The sequence below is a fragment of the Micromys minutus genome (genome assembly GCF_963924665.1).
Source record: "Micromys minutus genome assembly, chromosome: 17".
Classification (NCBI taxonomy): Eukaryota; Metazoa; Chordata; class Mammalia; order Rodentia; family Muridae; genus Micromys; species Micromys minutus.
The window spans coordinates 35,436,919-35,458,093 of record NC_137952.1 but is presented as its reverse complement, the minus strand read 5'-3'; the positions used below and the strand labels follow the sequence as shown (position 1 = coordinate 35,458,093).

At 39.8% G+C, this 21,175-nt stretch overlaps 1 protein-coding gene across 2 annotated transcripts in view; it reads left to right on the top strand.

The window, feature by feature from the left end:
* The window catches only part of ANAPC1 (anaphase promoting complex subunit 1), a 71,004-nt gene that overhangs the window by 15,169 nt on the left and 34,660 nt on the right, over window positions 1-21,175 (top strand). For both annotated transcript variants that reach the window (XM_080931419.1, XM_080931420.1), the window contains 14 exons: window positions 2,026-2,116; window positions 2,217-2,282; window positions 3,323-3,457; window positions 5,657-5,797; window positions 6,752-6,812; window positions 7,919-8,106; window positions 9,552-9,626; window positions 10,458-10,726; window positions 12,036-12,127; window positions 13,057-13,205; window positions 17,060-17,138; window positions 17,491-17,527; window positions 17,613-17,683; window positions 19,456-19,634. In XM_080931419.1, coding sequence (XP_080787545.1) covers window positions 2,026-2,116; window positions 2,217-2,282; window positions 3,323-3,457; window positions 5,657-5,797; window positions 6,752-6,812; window positions 7,919-8,106; window positions 9,552-9,626; window positions 10,458-10,726; window positions 12,036-12,127; window positions 13,057-13,205; window positions 17,060-17,138; window positions 17,491-17,527; window positions 17,613-17,683; window positions 19,456-19,634 — 1,633 coding nt within the window. The remainder of the gene's footprint in view (window positions 1-2,025; window positions 2,117-2,216; window positions 2,283-3,322; window positions 3,458-5,656; window positions 5,798-6,751; window positions 6,813-7,918; window positions 8,107-9,551; window positions 9,627-10,457; window positions 10,727-12,035; window positions 12,128-13,056; window positions 13,206-17,059; window positions 17,139-17,490; window positions 17,528-17,612; window positions 17,684-19,455; window positions 19,635-21,175) is intronic.

Genomic DNA, 21,175 nt, shown 5'->3' with positions numbered 1-21,175 from the left:
CCGTTCCCTCTGAAGAAATTTAGAGCTGATTCCTTCTCTCCCTTCTATGCCTTATTGAAAAGTGGGTTTATATCATAAGATTAGCTTGTCCTAGCATTAGTTTTAGTAAATTTATAGAGCTGTGTAGCTCCAACCACTACAGTTCAGACTTAAACATTCCTATCACCACGAAGAGTTCCTCTGCCGTTTGCAGATAGCCTTGCCCTGCTTCAGTCTCAGGCAGTCATTCTGGGGGGCTTTCTGCCTTGTTCTCAGGTTTTCTATGGACATTTAATGTAATCTATAATCATATGTTTTCTATTTGTATTTTTTGTTTTTTGTTTTAATTTTGTATCCCTGGCTGGCTTGGAACTTAGAGAGATCTACTTGCCTCTGCCTCCCGAGTGCTGAAATTAAAGGCATTTGCTACCGCCATACTCTTCCCTATACATTAATTATTAATTAATTAATTTTTAAATCAACTTTTTCACTTTTTACAGTGATATTTAGGATCCACCCTGTTGGGACACATCTGAGGACTTCCTTATGTTACTATACTATACTCATTGTATAGATAGGTCATGTTTACCTGCTTACCAATTGATGGATAGTTTGTTTACCTCACTGTGTGGCCCTAGATGTCCTGAAACGCTATGTAGACCAAGCTGGCTTTAAGCACACAGACCCATCTGCCTCTGCCTTCCTCTGGAGTAAAGGCATGTGCCACGATGCCCACTTGTTTTCACTGTTTGACCACTGTGACCTAGGAACCTGTGGGCAAATATCTTTGTACAGTCATTTGTAATGCTGCTTTTTTTGGGTAGACACCTAGCAGTGGATTATTGTATTGGATTGACTGATAAATTTATGTTGAATGTTTCAGGAAATTGTCCAGTTGATTTCCAAATAGGTTATACTGTTTTACATTTTTTCCTCCAGTGTGTGAGGTTCATGTCTCTATCCTAAACAGTGTTAGATGTTGTCAGAATCTTTGTATCCACCCTAATGAAGCATCAAGTGGTTTCTGTTTCTCTGATGTTTTATTAAAAATGAATTATTTTGCATGTATATATGTTTTACCTGCATGTATGTCTATGTACTTTGTATGTGCATGCCTGGCACCTCACAACGGTTCTTGTCAGAAGAACATGTCAGATTCCCTGGAACTGGAGTTGCAAATGGTTGTGAGTTGATATGTGGATATTGAGAACCAAACTTTGTTCCCAAGAACATGGTTGTCTAGAAGTGCAGTCAGTAATTTTAACCTCTGAGCTATCTCTTCAGCCCCTCTCTGATACTTTCAATAATTGGTTATTTTCTCATGTGCCTAATAGCCACACACTTAACCTTTATAGGAATAATGTCTCTTCACATGTTTTATCTGCTCACTTACCTTCCATTTAGGAATTACTATAGCTTATAACAAGTTGCAAAATTATATAGAGAGGCCCTTCTATGCCATGAAGTCTTTTTCAATTTAAACATTTATGTATTTGTATGGTGTGTGTGTGTGTGTGTGTGTGTGTGTGTGTGTCCTATGGCATTCTTGTGGAAGTCTGACGGCAAGTTGGAAGAATCTGTTCTCCTTCACTATACAGTTTTGTGGATTACACCCAGGCTGTCAGGCTTTACCTACTGAGTCTTCTGTCTCCCTGGCCCGGTGCACTTTTTTTCTTCAAGCAGTATAGCATGTTTTTAAAATCAGGAAACTGTATCAATATGACCCACATGTCTTTTGTTTTACATGTATTCATTTGTGTATTTTTTTCGTGGATCCAAGCAGTTTTCTCATATCTGCAGATTTGTATAATAGTCATAACACTGCATACTGTCTGTCTTCTTGCTCCCCAACTGTAGTGAACATATCTCCGACTGTCCTGGAACCTGCTCTGTAGTCTGTGCTGTCCTAGAGCTCACAGAGATCTACCCGCTTCTGCCCCCCAGGAGCTGAGATTAAAGGCATGCACCATGGTGCCCAGCCTGCACGACACTCTTACAACTTGGTTTTTGTTTGTTTGTTTGTTTTGTTTTTATTTCCATATTTAGCTGTGTAAAGTTTCAAGAGAGTAATGACAAGACTCAGCTTATCTTTGGCTCTGTCACCAACATACATGCAAAAGACGCAGCCCCAGTGGAGGTGAGCACACAGTGAAGTTGTTATGCTTTATCAGAGTTATTCTGGAAAATCATGTTTATTTACTCAACACAAGAGATTTTGTTTTGGTTCTTTTTTTTAGAAGATAGACACCATGTTGGTACTAGAAGGCAACGGGAACCTGGTGCTGTACACAGGAGTGGTGCGGGTATGTCAGAAGCAGTGCGTCGTGCTTTTTAGAACTGCCTCCATTATTTATAGTCAGCTCTGCTGCCTCTGCTGTTTGGAAGAACATTCTTGTGGAAATGAAGCTGATTGTGGAGGCCAGTCCTAATTTGGATTAGGGTTCACTGTTAATTGCACCTGTCATCCCCAAATGGGAATCATGTACAGGCAGAGTCTTGAGGGTGGAAGGTGGGCATCCAGGAGGCACCAGCATTGTGACAAGGTTGCATTATCAGCTTCCTTTTGTATCATTTGTCAAGTTTAAAATGTATGTTTAAGCTGGGTATGGAGGCACACATCTGTAATTGCAGCACTCCAGAGGCAGAGGCAGGTGGATCTCTTGTGAGTTCAAGGTTAGCCTAATCCACAGAATGAGTTCCTGACCAGCTAGAGCTACATAGTGAGACATTGTGTCCAGAAATTAAAAATAAGTACATAAGCAAATAAAAATATGTACTTAAAGAACAATGAAGGAAATGTATTATCAGTATCGCTATTTTTTTCTATTAAATTACTATTGTTTGTTTTTAAGTCAGGGTCTCACTAAGTAGCACAGGTCTTAGGACCCTCCTGTCCTGGCTGCCAGTAGTTTCATCATGTTCTCTGACTGCAGCTGTCACCTGCCTCTCCAATACGCTGACCTGACATTTCACACCTGTACATGTCACTAAGATCAGTGTGTTTACTTTTCCTTGTTTGTTTTTGAATTTTTATATAAGAGCATTATATATATATGATTCTTGAGATGTATTTTATTAGATTTTATATTCTATCTTTATATACTGTCTTCAGCTTTTGTGCAAAAAACTTTGCTAAATCAAGCAAAAAAAATTTTATACTGAAGTATTCTCAGTCGGTTAGTAGAATTTGAGGTTTGCTAAATGTGCCTTTTGCTTTTCAATTGTGTTTAGTGAACATAGACTTCAACATACTGTAAAGAACTTTTAGCTTATGTGCCTAAGCATCTAACTTAAAGTGACATAGTCACTGACACCTTCCCCCTCATCTTTTTATTACTCAAAGGTGGGGAAAGTTTTTATTCCTGGACTTCCGGCTCCTTCCCTAACAATGTCCAACATGATGCCTCGGCCCAGTACCCCACTCGATGGTGTTAGTACTCCAAAGCCTCTTAGTAAATTACTTGGACCAATGGATGAGGTAAGAAGTAGATTACGTCTTATCAAATGTTAGTCATGTTTTGAAGAAGTCTAGTCTAGTATTAGCTCTTTCCATGGTTAACTTAATTTTATGTAATATTTACAAATACATGTTTTTGAGCACAGGTGGTAGATACTGCATGCTTACCTCCTTTGTGCTGTGGGAGGTATAAATAATATATTTTTTAAAGTACAGAGATCTCACAATTTCTCAGGATGTAGTAGATATGTGTTCTGCACAAGAAATCATAATTTAGGGTAGCCTGTTAAGAGTTATAAGTGGGACTGGAGAGATGGTTCAGCAGTTAAGAACTGGATACTCTTCAGAGGATCTGGGTTCAGTTCCCACCAACCACGTAGCAGCTTACAACTGTCACAACTCTAGTTCCAGGGGATCTGGCATCCTCACATCAATGCATATAAAATAAAATTAAATTATTTTTAAAAAGTTATAAGTGAGGAACAGAAGCTGTTAATGCTCATCTATTCACTGAGCAGAATCCTGGGCTCAATCCTTTTTTTCCCCATTAATTCATTTATTTATTCACTTTATATCTTGGTCACAGTACTTCCCCCAGCTCTCCCTCCCACAGCTCATTTTTCTACCCTCTTCCTTTTCTTCTGAGAAGTGGGACCCCCTGCCACCAAGGTATCAACCCACCCTGACACATCAAGTCACTCACTGCAGGACTAGGCTCATTCTCTCCCATTGAGGCCAGATATGGTGGCCCAGTTAGGGGAACAGGATCCACAGGCAGGAAACAGAGTCAGGGACAGCCCCTGCTCCAGTTGTCAGGGGACCCGCAAGAAGAGAAAGCTGCACATCTGCTACATATTTGTAGGGAGTTAGGGGCTAGGTCTAGCTCATGCTTTCTCTTTTGTTGATGGTTCAGTCTCTGGGAGCCCCTAAGGGTTCAGGTTGGATGCCTCTGTGGGTCTTCCTGTGGGGTCCCTATATTTTCAGGTCTCTCAATTCTTCCTCTGACTCTAACACAAGACTCCCAAAAGCTCCCTCTAAAGTTTGGCTGTGGATCTTTACATCTGTTTTCATTGGCTGTGGATAGCGCCTTTCAGAAGACAGTTATGCTAGGCTCCTGTCTGCAAGTATAGCAGAGTATCTCATTAACAGTGTCAGGGATGGGTATCAAGTTGGGCCAATCATTGGTTTCCAGCCTGAATCTTGAGGGTAAGAAGGGTAAATGAAAGTCGTTTAGGGCAAGGACATGAACACAGGAGAGTTCAAAAGACTTTTTCTGAGGCTGTTACGTGCTGTCCATGCTATATAAACTTGAATAGCCTTGAGCTCCTGATATCCCTGCTCTCAGTTCATCAGTGTTGGGATTACATGTATCCACTACCATGTCGCTAGAAGATCTTTAATCCGTGTATCTCCATCTCTTAATGTATAGGCTAAAGACTCAACAGATCTGTGGAATGGGTAAATAGTAGGTTGGGTGGGGTAGAAAAGAGAGTGGTAGATAATAATTAATTATAATAGTAACTTAAATTTTTCTACATGCTAGGCACTGCTCTATAACAACTTTACTGATTGGGAAGATACTTAGTCCTCACTTTATAGGTGCATGCAGAGATACATGGAAATCAGTTGTCCAAAAATAGAGAGCTATTAAGTGGTAGAACTGGGATCCACATCCTACTAATGTGTTTTTGAAGAAGGTAGATGAAAAGACATTGTTCTGAGTGCAGTTCCCCTGGCACTGTAGGTTTATGAGAAGTTTTTCATGCCCTTATTTGTTTTAGGGTTCAGCTAGGAAGGTCAAGTGAAGTCTGTATAGAAGAGACATGAAGAGGGTCTGAGCTTGATCTATGTGTAGGAAGGAGACAGGCCTGGGCAAGTGCACATGAGTGTGTTGGCCAGCAGCGTTTATTCTCTTCGGCTGTTGAGTGCTATTGAGGAATGGGGCTGAGTTCTGTGAGCAACTTAGGCTGGTGCCTGTGCTTACCAGGCCAGAAGGTTCAGAGACAAGTGGTCTACATTTAAAGGACGTCATAATGTGGATATGAGTGTATGTTGTCAGTCAGATGCTTTTGGTAATTTTCTGTGAAGAACTTGGCCTGGTGCAGGTTCATCATTATTGGAACAGAATGATCGGAATCATCAAACCATATGCAAAAATACAGTTCTTTGTCTTTAGTTCTCAAAGTCTTTTTATGTGTGTTGTATTGTGGCTTTTTATAGGTGGTTCTATTGTCTCCAGTTCCAGAATTGAGGGATTCTTCAAAACTTAATGATTCTCTCTACAATGAGGATTGCACATTCCAGCAGCTTGGAACTTACATTCATTCTGTGAGAGACCCTGTTCATAACAGAGTCACTCTGGTAAGTCTTCCTCCAGAGGGTGGAGTAGCTGGCTGATCCTCCAGAGGGTGGCTAAGGATTATTTGCCTGATACTTTATATTTGGCAGGATGTAAAATTATGTGTGGAAGTGAAAATGAACATTTCTCATGACTTTAAACATTATTGTTATATGATGTGCATATGTGTGTGGGTATGCATTCTCGTGGTCATGAGAAGAATGACTACAACCTTCATGTGAGCTTAAGAACTGAATGCAGGTTGCCAGGTTTAACTGCTGAGTTACTTTGTCATTAATATATATCATAATTTTTAAACATGCTATCATTTTGTACTTTTACTTTAATTCTGTTTTTATTTTTTGAGATTTCTATTAAACATTTACTGAATCCAACCGCAATGGAGGAGCTGGGGGAGTAGGTGGTTTCTGGGGAGGGAAGGTCAGTTTTCTTTAAAACTGACCACCCATCAGTGGATTGCTCCATCCAGGAGTTTATGAGTAGCACAGATTGGACTTGGTAGGTTGTTAAGAAGGAGAGAGGACAGGAAGTTGAAGGGTTGGGAAATAGGATCTTCGAGGAGTTGGAGGTGAGTGTGATAAAAAGACATTGTATGAAATTTTCAAGCAGTTAAAAGTATTTAACAAGTGGGTTTTCCAGAAGCATGTGTAATCATCAGTTCACATGCATATCGCTGCGCTTGTCTCTTCAGAGAACATCACCTTTTGATGGTGTAGTGTTTGCATAAAACTCTATTAAGAGAACTTTTGAACTTTTTTTTTTTTACAAAAATGCATATTTAGTTAGAAGCATTCATTTCTCATTCAAAAATATAGCAGTTCATTTTGTATTTTGTTCTGACAGAAAGACAGTAGTAAAAATTATCATTTTTAGAAGCTTTACAAAATTTAAAACTTAAACAGTTGTGTTTTTTTTTTTGTTTGTTTTGTTTTGATTTTTTCCATTCTTTTCCCTAGGAACTGAGCAATGGCTCCATGGTTAGGATCACTATCCCTGAAGTGGCCACCTCAGAATTAGGTAAGGTGCATTCTCGGTTTTTTTACCACACTGTAGATGGAGACAGTTTCTGGTTTTTGTTTTTGCTTTTGTCTGTAAGTACACATGAATGCCATGCCCATGGAGGCCAGAAGAGGCTGTCAGGTCTCTGAGACTAGAGGTAAGAACGGCTGTGAGTTGCTATATAGGTGCTAGAAATTGAACCCAGGTTCTCTACAAGAGCAGCCTGTGCTTTTGACTGCCGAACCATCTCTCCAGCCTACAGTTTCTGTTTGTAGGAACATCTGGTTTGTTCTTGTTTTGTTTTCAGCTAAAATATGCCTTTTTGGTTTTCTAAGATTTATCGCCATATGCTTCTAGTCTTTGTTCATACAGCAGATTGATGGGGCCATGCTGCTAAAGATGGAGTTCGTGACAGTGGTGGAGTGCAGGGAATGAGAATGAAACCTTTTACTCTCTGGAGCCATTTTCTCCCAAGTGAATGCATGCTCTTTACAGCGGGCAGTACTTGGCTCTCTGTACATCACTGTCACTGATGTTCACCCAATGACTTGGTACCTAAGAACAGTATATATTAGATGGCGTTTGTCTTAACCTACTTACGGCATGGTGAGGAAAGACATTTTAGAAATTTAAAGTTGCAATTTTAGTTGACAGGAATGTTCACTCATTTAGAACATCTCACAGCATCTCTAAGCATTCCTGTTAGCAGGCACCTGTGTTGCATGTTGGATCTACTGAAGGATTTAATTCATATTTCATATACGTTTATTGGTGTAGATATTTTTTATAAAGTAAACTTGATTGTTCAAACTAGGACAGTATTGAGAGTGAGAAAGGAACAGTTGTTTCCTGGAGCAGTGGTTGTAATCAGTTATTTCTGGTAAACTGGGCTGTAATCCAGAATTAGGGATCTCACAGCTATCCTCACATTTCCTGTGAGCCCCGTTGAATTCATAGCTTAAAGTGGTTGTCAGTGATGAGGTAATGTTTGTGCCCAGTAGACTCTGTAATGACACTTCTCTTTTTAGTGGCTGGCCTTGACATGTAGCAGTTTGAACCTTCCATTTGAAAGGAGGAAGGAAGTACATAGGAAGCATACTAAAATCAGTGTTTGCTTTTAATAGTACAAACGTGTCTGCAAGCGATTAAATTCGTCCTGCCAAAAGAAGTAGCAATTCAGGTGCTCGTCAAGTGGTACAATGTGCACAGTGCTCCAGGAGGACCCAGCTGTCACTCAGAATGGAGTTTATTTGTGATTTGTCTCTTGAACATGATGGGTTATAACACAGACCGCTTAGCATGGACCCGCAGTGTAAGTAATTATAGTTGTTTCCTTCATCCTGTTACAAATGCAGTGTAACTGGTTACATGACATTGAGAGAACCTAACAGACTAAATAACAGGTAAGCCTTAGAATATGTTGGGATAATACTAAGATTTACTGTCCAGTGTCATGACTCAAATACTCAGTAGGTTTTGAGTCTCTATAAAAATGTGTTATAGCACATTTTACCTTTTTTTTTTTCTTTTCTTTTTGACTTTTTAAAGTCAAGGTCTTGCTGTGTGTGTAGCCCAAGCTCGTCTTGAATTTACCACATTCCTGACTTTGCCTTCCAAGTCAGTCGTGGGACTGATGCCTGATTTTGACTGTTTCTCAGTTACCTCCGTAAAATGATGGAAATAGACCTCTTGGTTTTGTTGGAGGGTGAGGCAGAGAGGTCACAGACTGAGCCTTAGGAACAGTTAGTGGTGTAAAGCTGGCTGCTCACTCAGCCTCCCAGTCCTTTTTGCAGGATGTACACAGATGGTTCACAGACTCACCAGTAGAGTGTCTTCAGGTGGGCTGCTTGTTCTTGTGAGGTTGTTGGAGGTCGTTCTCAGTTACTTAAGCTTGGGACTCTCAAGAACTCACTGTAGAATATTCTTTTGTCCCAGACTCAGACCCACTCACCTGTGTGTTTTGGTCTTGTGCTAGTACCTCTAGTCCTCTTTTTTTTTTTTTTTTTTAAATGCTTGTTCTTCTTCATTATGAAAGCTATTTTCTCACTAGGAAGATTTGGAAAATGGAAGAAGCAAGCAATTATCTCCTGTCCTTAGAACAGCTGTTGTAGACACTTTTAATGGTGCCTTTTACATAAAAATGGTACTGATAGGAATTTTGCAAATCCTTAAATTTTTTTTTCACAGGCCCATGTCATTGTATGTAAACAAATAGCTAATACTTGGGTCTCTTTGGAAAGTTGCCTTATTTTGAGTAATTTGCCAGTGTTTTTTACACTGATCTAGATATTTCTCAAGAAATGACTCTTTAAGACATTGGGCCAGATAACATTAGAAGGGGTGTCCATTCATATTCTTGCTAGTATTATTTAGAAATACCCTGTCACCACATTGATTGTTTGTGATGTAGTGACCCTTAGTTATATCAGAGCAATAATACCTTATTTCTGTGCAAGTGGAAATGATTTTCTTTTCTCAGGCTCTCCTTGGTCAGCTAGGAATAAAGTATAACTCTTGAGAAATGACCGTTGCTGTACCTGTGAGCCCAGGCACTGTGCACTGTACTGACTGCCGTACATATTTGATGTGGCTCTGTGAGCACTTAGGAGAGATTTATGTCATACTTCCTGGTGAAAAAAAGAGTGTCAGTGACTTTCTTTAGTTTCTGTAATTAAAACGGAGTCTTGAGTCCTTAAACTGATCTGTTAACAGCAATTAAGTCACTGTTTTGTCTTCTGCTTTGGGATTATGTTTCAGTTCGACTTTGAAGGATCACTTTCCCCAGTCATTGCTCCCAAAAAAGCGAGGCCCTCTGATACGGGATCTGACGATGTAAGCATTGTTTCTTGCTGATGTTATTGGTCAGTGGAGACTTGTTCAGATGTCTATTCTTATCAGTTTGTTAATTTTTCTTTTATATTTTGCTGTATTTATTTTTACTTCTAAGTAGGTTATTTTGAAGGATAGAATCTGTTATGTCTTCTGTTATTTATTGTTGTCTTTAATTATAAAATTACTATAAATGTATATGTTTTGCATGAGTTCAGTGTGGACTTCTGGATATTTTTATTGATAATCGATCAAGTATTTGACAGCATGTACCCTTTTATGCAGCGTTTCTCTGGCATATGCTGAAGTGGTCCAGAGCACAGAACGCTTTGTACCATCTCTGTGTTATTTGTGATCAGTCCTTTCCTCAAGCAAGCCATGACTTGAGTTCTTTGACCACATCTTAGTTGTGCCTGTTGTAGAATTTGTTATAGATGAAATAATACAGTCTGCATTCCAGTATACATGAGGTTCTTCTCATTCAGCATAACATATGGAGAGTCAACCAGTTGTGTGTTCTTTTTTTACAGAGTGGCGAGTCTGTATGTAGTTTGTTTTGCATTCTTTTTGTTGATGGTTATATTAGGGTGTTTCCTGTTTTGTTTTTGTTTTTAAGTGAAGATGCCTATGGGGTCCTGAAATGTTGTAATCCCTGTTGAAATTTCAAGTGGTTGTGAACCACCTGATAATAGGTTTTGGGAACCACACTCAGGTCCTTTGCAGGTGTAGTGTGCACTCTTAGGTGCTGAACCTCTCCAGCCTCCTGATGTTGTCTTTAAATACCCCTTCCAAGAGCACTGTGTAAGTAATTGCTGTCGTTTTTTTTCTTCTTAGGACTGGGAATACTTACTGAATTCAGAGTACCATCACAATGTTGAGTCTCATCTTTTGAACAAATCTCTGTGTTTGAGTGCTTTGGAAGTTTCAAAGGCAAAAGACGAAGATTTCCCACAGAACCTCAGTCTGGATTCTTCTACTCTTCTCTTTGCTCACATTCCTGCAATTTTCTTTGTTCTTCACCTGGTTTATGAAGAGCTTAAGTTGAATACTCTAATGGGAGAAGGAATTTGTTCTCTTATTGACCTCCTTGTTCAGTTGGCAAGGTAAATGTTGTTAGACCACTGCAAGAGGCCCTTAGAAGACTTTCTTTCTGTGATACGCCATAAGAACCTTAGTAGAAAAACTTTCAATCTCCTTTTCTCAGACCACCACAGCATCGTCTGCACACCTTAAAACTATCTGGATATGTGTGTGCCTTTAGCATTCTGGGATTTTTAGTTTTTATCTCAAGATCCAGGGAAAGTCACAAGAAGCAGGGGTGACTGGCGGGGCTTTCTGTTCTGACGAGCTGCTTGGCTGCACTCCTGCCCCTGTATTCTGGAACTGTGCCCACATTACATGTTGCTTTCCTGTGGAAACCGTGATTATGGGTGAAGTGCCAAATGCTTGTCCTACTGTGGCATTGGGGATCCTCAGAGTGAGCTAAACAGTAGCAGAGCAGATGCCAGTGTGTGGCAGGAGTGGCCCCAGGGAGGCAGCTCTCACACTGTGACACCTTGTTTGGGGGAAAGATTCTCACACTATAACACCCTGTTTGACACAGTACTCCTGAAGTCATACTTAGTATTTGGGCTTTTGTGATCCTTGGTGACAACTAAGCTAAAGTTGGCATTTCAACCTCTTAATTAAGATGATAGCGCATTTTCTGACTTCTGTGGTACTACTGAGGATCCTAAAATACTTTTTTTCTGAAACGTGGCATGTTTATTTGATGGTCCATTTTCCTAATGACAGATCATTGTCATCATAAATTCTATTTTATAATTTAATTTTTCTAAACCCTGATTATGGCTTTCTGAAATGCATAGCACCTGTCACTGTGGCTGGCCTCAAATTTTTATTGCTTCTGCCCCAGAATTTTAGGTATTCAGATGTGTGCCATCATGACCCGTATTTCCCACATATATATTATGTATGTACACACCTTGTAGTAGCCAGGAATAGTGGCACATGTCTTATCCTTGTGCTCGGAAAACTGCTGGAAATACTCTGCCTGGAGGAGACCTTTTTATGTGAGGAAAAACAAACAAACAAACAAAACAACACAACAGTCAAGAAGTCTCAGTGAGCTAGGTAGTGTCTCTGTTTTCTGGAAGAAAGTATTGTGGTCTGTGGCAATTACTTGCATAAGATCACACAGCCAGTAGACAACAGGAAGGAACAAGGTAGTGCTCTATCTCTAGTCTGAGCTTCATAAAATTTGTCTAGACAGAGGGCTGGGTGTGTGACATCAGGTACATATGAAGACACCCAAGATTGGAAAAACCTCCTCATAACTATGCTTTTTAAATCAAAGTCAACTGAAGGGGGCTGTTATAACACGTTTGTTTGTGTGTGCTCCTCATGTTCTAGGGACTTAAAACTGGAGCCTTACTTGGACCATTACTACAGAGATTACCCAACTCTTGTCAAAACTACTGGACAAGTGTGTACCATTGACCAAGGTGAGTGTTGACACCACTGCACGTCGTCAGTGGATAGGCATTTTGTTGTGTCTCTCTGGGAAGAGCAGGAGATATACATCTTATGTCTTATTTTTAGCTAAACAGTTTTGAAATGGAAGCATTTGACCTCTGATTTGAATGTAGTCACAATTTCTTTAGATTATGCATTCCAAAGCTTAGGTAGCCTCTAGTGCCACAAATGTAACCCTTCATCTGGTGTCCAGTTAATAGCCAATGCCATATATTTTCTTGGCTTTAGTTAACAGTAAAACTTTATAAGTCCTTATTGCACTAGTCATATTTAAGATAATTAGTAGTCACATAGGGCTAGAGGTTACCATGATGGACAGCACAAGTGTAAACAACTTACATTCTAACCTAGACTTGAACTGAAGGGGCTCAAAGACTCAAAGAGCAGAGCTGAGCTGAATCTTTTGTGTCCCTTTGAGTTTTCATCTTTATAGAGTTAGGTGGGGGGAAAAGTTATGTTCTTTAAAAGCAATTTCAAATTTTTATGTATATTTTGAATGTGTATGGTCTATATGTGTATGCATATGCCCTTACACATGTGTGGAATCAGTTGTCTCCTTCCACCATGTAGACGTAGGATTGAACTCAGGTTGTTAGGCTTGGTGGAAGATGCCTTCAAGCATTCAACCCTTGGCTAGTTCTTCATATGCTTTGTGAATGACATTGCTAAATATCTATTTAGAATGGAATAAAATAAAGTAATTTAAATTTATAAATAATGTAATCAGCTATTTACTGTGACAGGAATATGATTAACTTTGGATAATATTGAGAATGTAATTCTTACATTTTGAAAGGACAATTCTTACAGTTGATTATGACCATCTTTTTTTTTTTTTTTTTTTTTTTTTTTGTCTTAAATGTGTTTGTCTTTATAAACATTTCATGTAATTTTAAAGGTCAAATGGGATTTATGCATCATCCCTCATTTTTTACTTCTGAGCCGCCAAGTATTTATCAGTGGGTGAGTTCGTGCCTGAAGGGTGAAGGAATGCCACCCTATCCTTACCTTCCTGGGATCTGTGAGAGGAGCCGGCTAGTGGTCTTGGTATGTATTTGGAATATCGACTGACTATCTTATTTCTGTACATTTTCATACATACAGCACATACACTATTCACATGTATACACGTACAAATTATAGTAAAAATCACAGTGTTTCTTCCTCCCATACAGTTCTATACATTTCAGCAGATAAATAGTTTTATATAATTGCCCTTTTAGTTACAATATTGAACATTTGTAGTAATGATTTTGGAGAGGAGGAGCATCTCTCTCAAATACCTCTTTAAGTTATTGCATGTGCCACCAGATCCTAGCTTCTGTTGCTCACAGACCACTACATACATGTTGCTCCCCCATAGTTTGCTTATCTGATAGCTGGTTTGTTTCAGTTGTTAGTGGTTTTAAGTACTATACTCTGTAAACAGTCACACACTGACCTTCACGTCAGCGTAAATTTTCATTTCCTTAGGGTGAGGACTGAGGACTGGGACTGATGGATATGCACTAAGTGTGTGCTCAGCTTTATAGAAATTGCCAACCATTCTCCAGTTTCACAGTGCCTCCTGCAATGTTAAGAGATTCTTTCCTTGAATTCTCATCCATTATTGATACTTCAGCGTGACTGATCTATGGCCACACCTCACTGTGCTCTTAAATTGCATTTCCTAGTGACTGTGGTGATGTTTTGAGGTTTCTGCTGAGGAGTTCTGTCAGGATGTGATTTTTCTGCTGCTGTCCTGCTTTGTACTTTGTGCCGTTGTTCTGCCAAGAGAGAATTTCTCTTTCTCCCTTTTTACATAGCATTTTACCAGGTAGACCAGGGTAGGCAGGTGATCTTGCCTCAGCATCCAGACTGATGCGATCCTGGGGAAAAACTACCACCTGACTTGAGTTTTGTTACTCTCTTTGTCACTGTTCCTTTTATATTTGTGCTTTTGTCAGAAGTCTGTTGAGCACTTTTTTTTCCAGTCTGGACTTTGGGGAAACATTTTTCCTGGTTTATTGATGTATCTGTTCTCCACACTGTCTTTATTGCTATAGTTTCATAGTAAGCCTTAAAATTAGTTTGTGGTACTTTTTTCCCATTACTATTTTTAGAAGTTATCTTAACCTTTGCCTATTTTATGATTACTTTATGTATAGTTATTAAAAGTCCTGGGACGTTGTTCCTCTTTAATAGTTAATGCAGTCCTCAGACTATGCAATTCTCAGACTTGGATATAGAACCATGGGGCATTGGTAAAGGTGAGTTCCTCACTACACGTGCTTCTGTTTCTTGCTGTTGGTATGTATATAGGCCTGGTAGGGAGCGTTCCAGAAACGGGGTTTCATCATACAGGGGACTCCTACTACTTTTATCCTCTCGTGAAAGTTAGTAAACTGAGTATTTTTCCCTCTTTCCCATCACTTTTCTATTCTGTTCTGCTTCATGTTGAATAGGGCCTTCTCAGTCCTTCATGGCTCCAGGTAGGGGTACAGAAAGGTAGTTCTGTGTGTTTTTAAATTCACATATGTAATCATCACCACCATCTTTCTCTACAATTTTTTTCATCATCCGAATTAGTTTCAATTCTTGTTTCTATGATAAAACACCCTGAGAAAAGTAGCTTGGGGGAGAAAGGGCTTATTTGGCTCACAATTCCAGGTTATAGTCCATCTCTGGGCAAAAGACAAGGTATCAGGAAACTGAAGCAGCTGGTCGCATCACGTCTACAGTCAAGAGCAGAAACCAATGAATTAACGCGTATGTGCTTACTTTGTGCTCTCATTTTACATGGTGTGGGTTTCTCTGCTTAAGGAATGGTACTGAGAAATGCATCAGTTAAGATAATCGGGATAGTCCTTCAGACATTCTCAGAGACTAACCTTAGTCTAGACAGTTACAAATGTGCCCAAAGGCTTGCATCCTAGGTGTTGAGTTGACTGTATTCTGTAACCCAGGCAGGCTTGGGCCATGCACCAACAGCAGTAATTTCCTGTTCCTCTTTCTTTGATCCCTGATAACCTCTGTTCTGGGTCTGTGAATTTACCTAATTTACATACCTCTTGTTGGAATACTCCTATGGCCCTTTGTGTGTGTGGGTGGGTGCTTAGGTGATTTGTGGAGATACTTATAAGTAAGGATTTTTTTTTTAATATGTCATTTCTATTTCTTTTTTTTAAATTTGTTTATTTATTTTATGTATACGAACACAATGTAGCTGTCTTCAGATAGCATCAGATCCCATTACAGATGGCTGTGAGCCACCATGTGGTTGCTGGGAATTGAACTCAGGACCTCTGGAAGAACAGTCGGTGCTCTTAACCTCTGAGCCATCTCTCCAGCCCCATAAGTAAGGATATTATAGCCTCATAGTTAATATGATTACAGGAAAAGTGGGAGATAGAGATGGGAGGATTCCCCACAAGCTTGCAGGTCCTGGTTTGCACAGCAGTGAGCAAAAGCCCCTGTTGGGTGTTGGGTGGTACCAGAGAGAGATGGCTCAGTGGTTTAGGTCGCTTGGCTTCTCTTCCAAAGGAACTGTCACTAAGAGATCCTGCCACAAGCAAGGTAAAGACAAGAACCACCATCTGAGTTTGTCTTCTGGCTTTCACATATGTGCTCTGTGATATACATGTCCGTAGTCACACATGAACACTCAATGGGAATATGCATGCACATATATCCTACACACTGTACAGGAGTAATTTCCTACTAGGTGATGTTAAGTCATTTGAACTATTTTGCATTTTTCTTGCTATTTTGCATGTATTTGTTTCTAAAGAAATTAAAGACTAAATGAGATCCTTTGAGATAGTACCACTGTTGCATACTATTAGGGTATGACTAGGTACCTGTAAGGATAATTAAACACATGAAAGTATGGAGCACCTGAAACTCTTAATTATGGAAATAGAAGAATACACCAAAATTTTGTAAATTTTAATATGTATTTACCATAAACTGAAGCAAGTTACTCTGATATAAAATACATGGTCATAAGGACCAGAATGTGAAGGCATTAAGCAGTTTTCTTTTAACTGATGGAAACTGGGAACAACCTGTGTGTCAATTTAAGAAAAATTCTGAAACCATTAATTTTATTTTGTGTGGGTCTTTTGCTTGCAGTTATACTATGTACCATGTATATAGTATGTATGCAGTATCCATGGAGGGAAAACATTAGCTTCCCCAGAACTGGAGTTACAGGTGTTTGAGAGGCACCATGTGAGTGCTGGGAATTGAACCTGGGTCCTCTAGAAAAGGAACCACTCCTCTTAATTACTGAGCCATCTCTCCAGCCCATGTTCGCCAACTCTTGAGTAGATGCACTAAGTCGGTACATCTCTGTAATGGATACCCGCTCAGTAAAGAGGGACAAATTACTGACTGTAGCCTAAAGGAGTAAATGTAGAACTGGGAAGACCCCATCCTGTGTAATCCCATCTATATCATGTAGGACAGATGGGCTAGGGGACAGGTAAAGTTATTTTTAACATCTGTGTAGAAGGGTTGTGATAAAACACCGAGGGCGGGGTGGGGTGGGGTGGTGTTTGAGGTATGGTGTATCCTCTTCCGTATTGAGAGTGACAGTAGTCACCTGGTTGAATAAGGTTTGTCCAGACTCAAAGTGTTGTATATCAGAAATGAGTCTTCCCACACTATGCTTTCCTTTCTTCTACTTCAGTGGTTTAATAAGAACAGGTTATCTGGATGTGGGGTGCAGTCCTGTAATCCCAGCATTAGGGAGGGAGTCAGAGGCAGGAGGCTCAGTAGTTCAAGGCCAGCCTCAGTCAGATTCCTGGGGATTTTTAGGTCACTGTGGGCTACATGAGACCCTGTTTCATAAAGAAAAATAACCAAAAACAACTGAAGATTAAAAGATAAAACAAGTAACAAGTTCCTTTTCTCTGCAGAGTATTGCCCTCTACACCCTTGGTGATGAGAATTGTGTTTCTGATGAAACTTCCCAGTATTTATCCAAAGTAACCTTAAGTAAGTTGTTACAATGTTTGACTCCCATAAACAGAATATTAAAATGTTCATTAGTGCTAGCCTTAGAGATAACATCTTACCTCTTTTATTACTATTTAGTCTGTAATCACAACTGAATTTCACATAACAGGTTACTTCAAATCTGACAGACCTGGCTTCTATGGCCAGTGTGGCTGTACAGGGCTGTGTTAGTCTAAAGAAACAGCTGTCCTCTGCAGCTTGCCACAGTACCGCTTGCTTTATCATTTTTAAAAATTTTAGTTAATGAATTTTTACTTCCAAATATCTTCTGCATGTTGCTTTTCTTACCAGAATGTCTATTAAAATATATTTTTCATTTGTTGCCTTTCAGCTCCCCAAAAGCCACAAGCAGAACAAGAAGAAAACAGGTAGTCTGTTTCAGACTGTGCTTTTATATTTAAAGTTGGAAGCAATGTTGAGTGTTTGTGCTTAATGTCCTTTTGTTCTCCATAGGTTTACTTTCCGGCATTCTGCTTCAGTTTCTAGTCTGGCAGAGAGATTAGTTGTCTGGATGGCCAATGTAGGTAAGAGCTGCGCTGTTTCTGAGATCTAGGTCCTGCTTCCAGACCACACTCACTGGAATTGGGAGGCATGCGGAGTCTGTGGTTTTCTGTAAAGGCTGAAGATTGAGATATTGTTCAAGTGGAGCCTTTACAACTTCCTATAGAAGAGTAGCTGGGACACCGGCCTTTTATATCGTAGGGCATTGTAAATCTTTATTTCATTCCCTGTGGATCAGTTGAGGCTGCAGTTCTGTAAATTGGTCTCAGAATGCAAACCTTAGTTATACTAAATGTGAAGCCATTCTGAGACTTCAGCATCAGAAATGGGCACTCTCTCGTCATCTAAGATCAGTTGTGTAAGCACTTGAGAGTGTGCTCTCAAACAGAAAAGGCCGGAGATTTTAGGACTGTGATGAATGAATACTCAGCTAACAAGAAAGGAGGAACATTAATTCTTTATTTCTTGGTCCAAATCCCATCACTCCTAGGTTTAAAAGTGTTTTGTTTGAAAAAATAATAGGGCAAAAACTTTGGTGGTGGTGCATGCAGGATGTAGTAGGCAGAGGCAGGTGGATGTCCCTGAGCTTGGTGCCCAGTCTACATAGCGAGTGCCAGGGCAGCTAGGGCTACATAGTGAGACTGTGCTCTCTGCAGGGAAAACACTGACTGAAGTGAGTTTATGACTAAAAATTGAGACTGTTCTACAAAGTAATAGCTTAAAAAGCAATACTTCAAGGAGGCCACATGCGTTTCTTGATTCTCCCCCGGAATCTGTTCTCAGTAAAGGTCTTTACAGTTCTTTTTTTCTGTGACTTGTACAAAAGAACAATAGCTGTTCTGCAGTGAACATACAGGATACATAAATGAAAAATATTGGATGAATTCTGTCCATTGTACTCACTTAATATTTCCTAAATGTTATTCTTATATGAGGAAATATTTTTACTTCAATAATTGATGAACTTTTATAAATAGTGAAGTTTAGAACTTTTTGCTTGAAAAGAAATTTGAATGGATCTGAGTTTTGCAAGTATTTTAAACATTAAATGTATTTAACATTCAAAAGTGTGCGTGTGAAATGTTTATGTAGAGACTGATACTAAAGTGGGTTTGGCTCTTGGTTTCCCACCGTTGAACTGACAGTGATCAGTGCAGCTAGTGCTCACTGTCTGCTTCACTCACCCACACATGATCTGCCTTTCTCTTGGTGTTTTCAACTATAGAATAGATTTTATTTAGGACATGGGGAGGGGAGTTAAGAGGGTAGTAGGCAGAGAAAAGCAGAGAGAGAGGAAAGAGAGAAGTGGAGGCCAGCCATGAGCAAGTGGAGAGAGAGGGGGGAGGGGACCGGGGGAGAGAGGAGACAAAGGGGAAGAGGGCAAGAGAGTAAGAGCAGGAATATCTGTTTGAGACTGTTACATGTTTACTTACATACAAGTACCACATTCACCTGAGCTGATTCATGTAGCTAAGTCATATGTTGAAGACAGACAATAGGACTTGCCCCCACCCATGCCTTTTATAACCCAAACAATGAGACAAAGTTCCTATTTTTGTTTCTGTATTTTGGTGCACATGTGCACAATGTTTTTCGTGGCTATGATGAACAGAGGAGTGGAGGTGTCTTTTCACACCAACCAGTTCACAGCACTGTTGATTACGGGTGAGATTTACTGCTTCATGTAGTTGGCCAGCTCTTAGTACTGGCAGTGTCAGTTTTTTGACTGACTGGAAGATGATGGAGAAGTGGCGGATCTTTAACTGAAAGGCATCTTTTTTTGTTTCACTTCAAGGATTCACTTTAAGAGATCTGGAGACTCTTCCCTTTGGGATTGCTCTTCCCATCAGAGATGCGATCTACCACTGTCGGGAGCAGCCTGATTCAGATTGGTCAGAAGCTGTCTGCCTCTTGATTGGACGTCAGGACCTTTCCAAGCAGGCTTGTGAAGGAAATTTACCCAGAGGCAAATCTGTGAGTGTCAACCTGGGAAGCTCAGTTTTAGCCCCAGATGAAATCACAGGGGAAGCGGTCTTCATTTTCTTTTGCACCTTTATCTTTTGGTAACTGCATATCAGTTTGCCTTTGATGTTATAAAGCCAGATGGAGTTTATAATTGGACATGGGAGTTGTGGATTTAGTGACTGACCTGTGCGTGTTGCCTGGACACCTTTCTTTGCCCAGAATTGGGATAGGTACAGATTCAGCAAGCCACCTGCTATGCCTGCTCTCCTATTTGTACCTGTAGAGGCAACTGATTACTACATAGGAAAACCCAGAGCCTGTGTACCTTCAGTGTGACTAGCTGTAATACCTGTCTTCTTGTTGAAGGGTTTCATTTCTTGAATTTAGCCTTTTAAATAGGTATATATAAAATTGTTTAATTCCAGAATAGTAAAATTAAAGCCTGAGGAAGAATACTTTGTCTTTTAGGGTTAAATCTATTTCAGATTGAGTTCTTAGAAGCCCAGAAACAAGGATAATTTTTTTAAAATTATGGTTGTTATTATTATTAGTAGTAGCAGTATTCATTTTTTTCTTTTTTGAGACAGGGTCCTTATGTAGACAGTCTGGCTGTTATAGGACTCACAGAGATCTATGGCATCCCTGAGCAAGCAGTAGAAATCAGGCTTGTCTCGTTAGCCTTTGAATCATCACATCATACGTGTAGTATGACCACAGGTGTATAACATAGGTCTCCTAGCTCGACAGTTGCCTGCCATGAACTTGGGCCAGATTCAGCTTCCATGAGAGTCTGTCTCAATTTTGTATCTAAATAGCAACTCTAGTTGACTTGGTATTTGTCCTGTTTTAAATACAAGACAGTCTTATTTTCTTGACCAAGAAAATCTAGATATGGTGGTATGCAACCAGAACTTGGAAGGCTGAGCCAGGAGGATTACCATGAATTCAAGGATAGCCTGAATTACATACTAAGACCCCGTCACCCCGTCATCATCACCACCCACCCACCCACACACACACACACACACACTCTCTCTCTCTCTCTCTCTCTCCTCTCTCTCTCTCTCTCTCTCTCTCTCTCTCTCTCTCTCTCTCTCTCTCTCTCTCTCTCTTTCTCTTGAAAAAATCTTTGGCATTTAGATTTCTTTTGCTCCTGAGACCATTCAGCATATAGACACTAAATATTAATCTATAAATTATTTAAATGTCAGTTTAGGCAAGCTTATTTAGTTTCTTGTATTATTTGTTGCTAAATTTCACATAGTTCTGCTATTTGTGTTTATGTTCTTTAGGTTAGGATATACAGTCATCTATTACCTAACGATGGCATACATTCTGAGAAATGTGTCCTTAGGTAGTTCTGATGTATGAGCATGGTAGTGTTTGTACTGAGACACTCTACATACAGCCTATCTTAGAGAAGCACCATCATGCTGTGGGCTGTTGGTAGAAGTGTGGTGTGGTGCATGTTATAGTTTGTCTTGGATTAGTTATTCCATGGGAACCAAAGTAAGCTTTTATCTGGACATATATACCATTTTTTTTCCAGA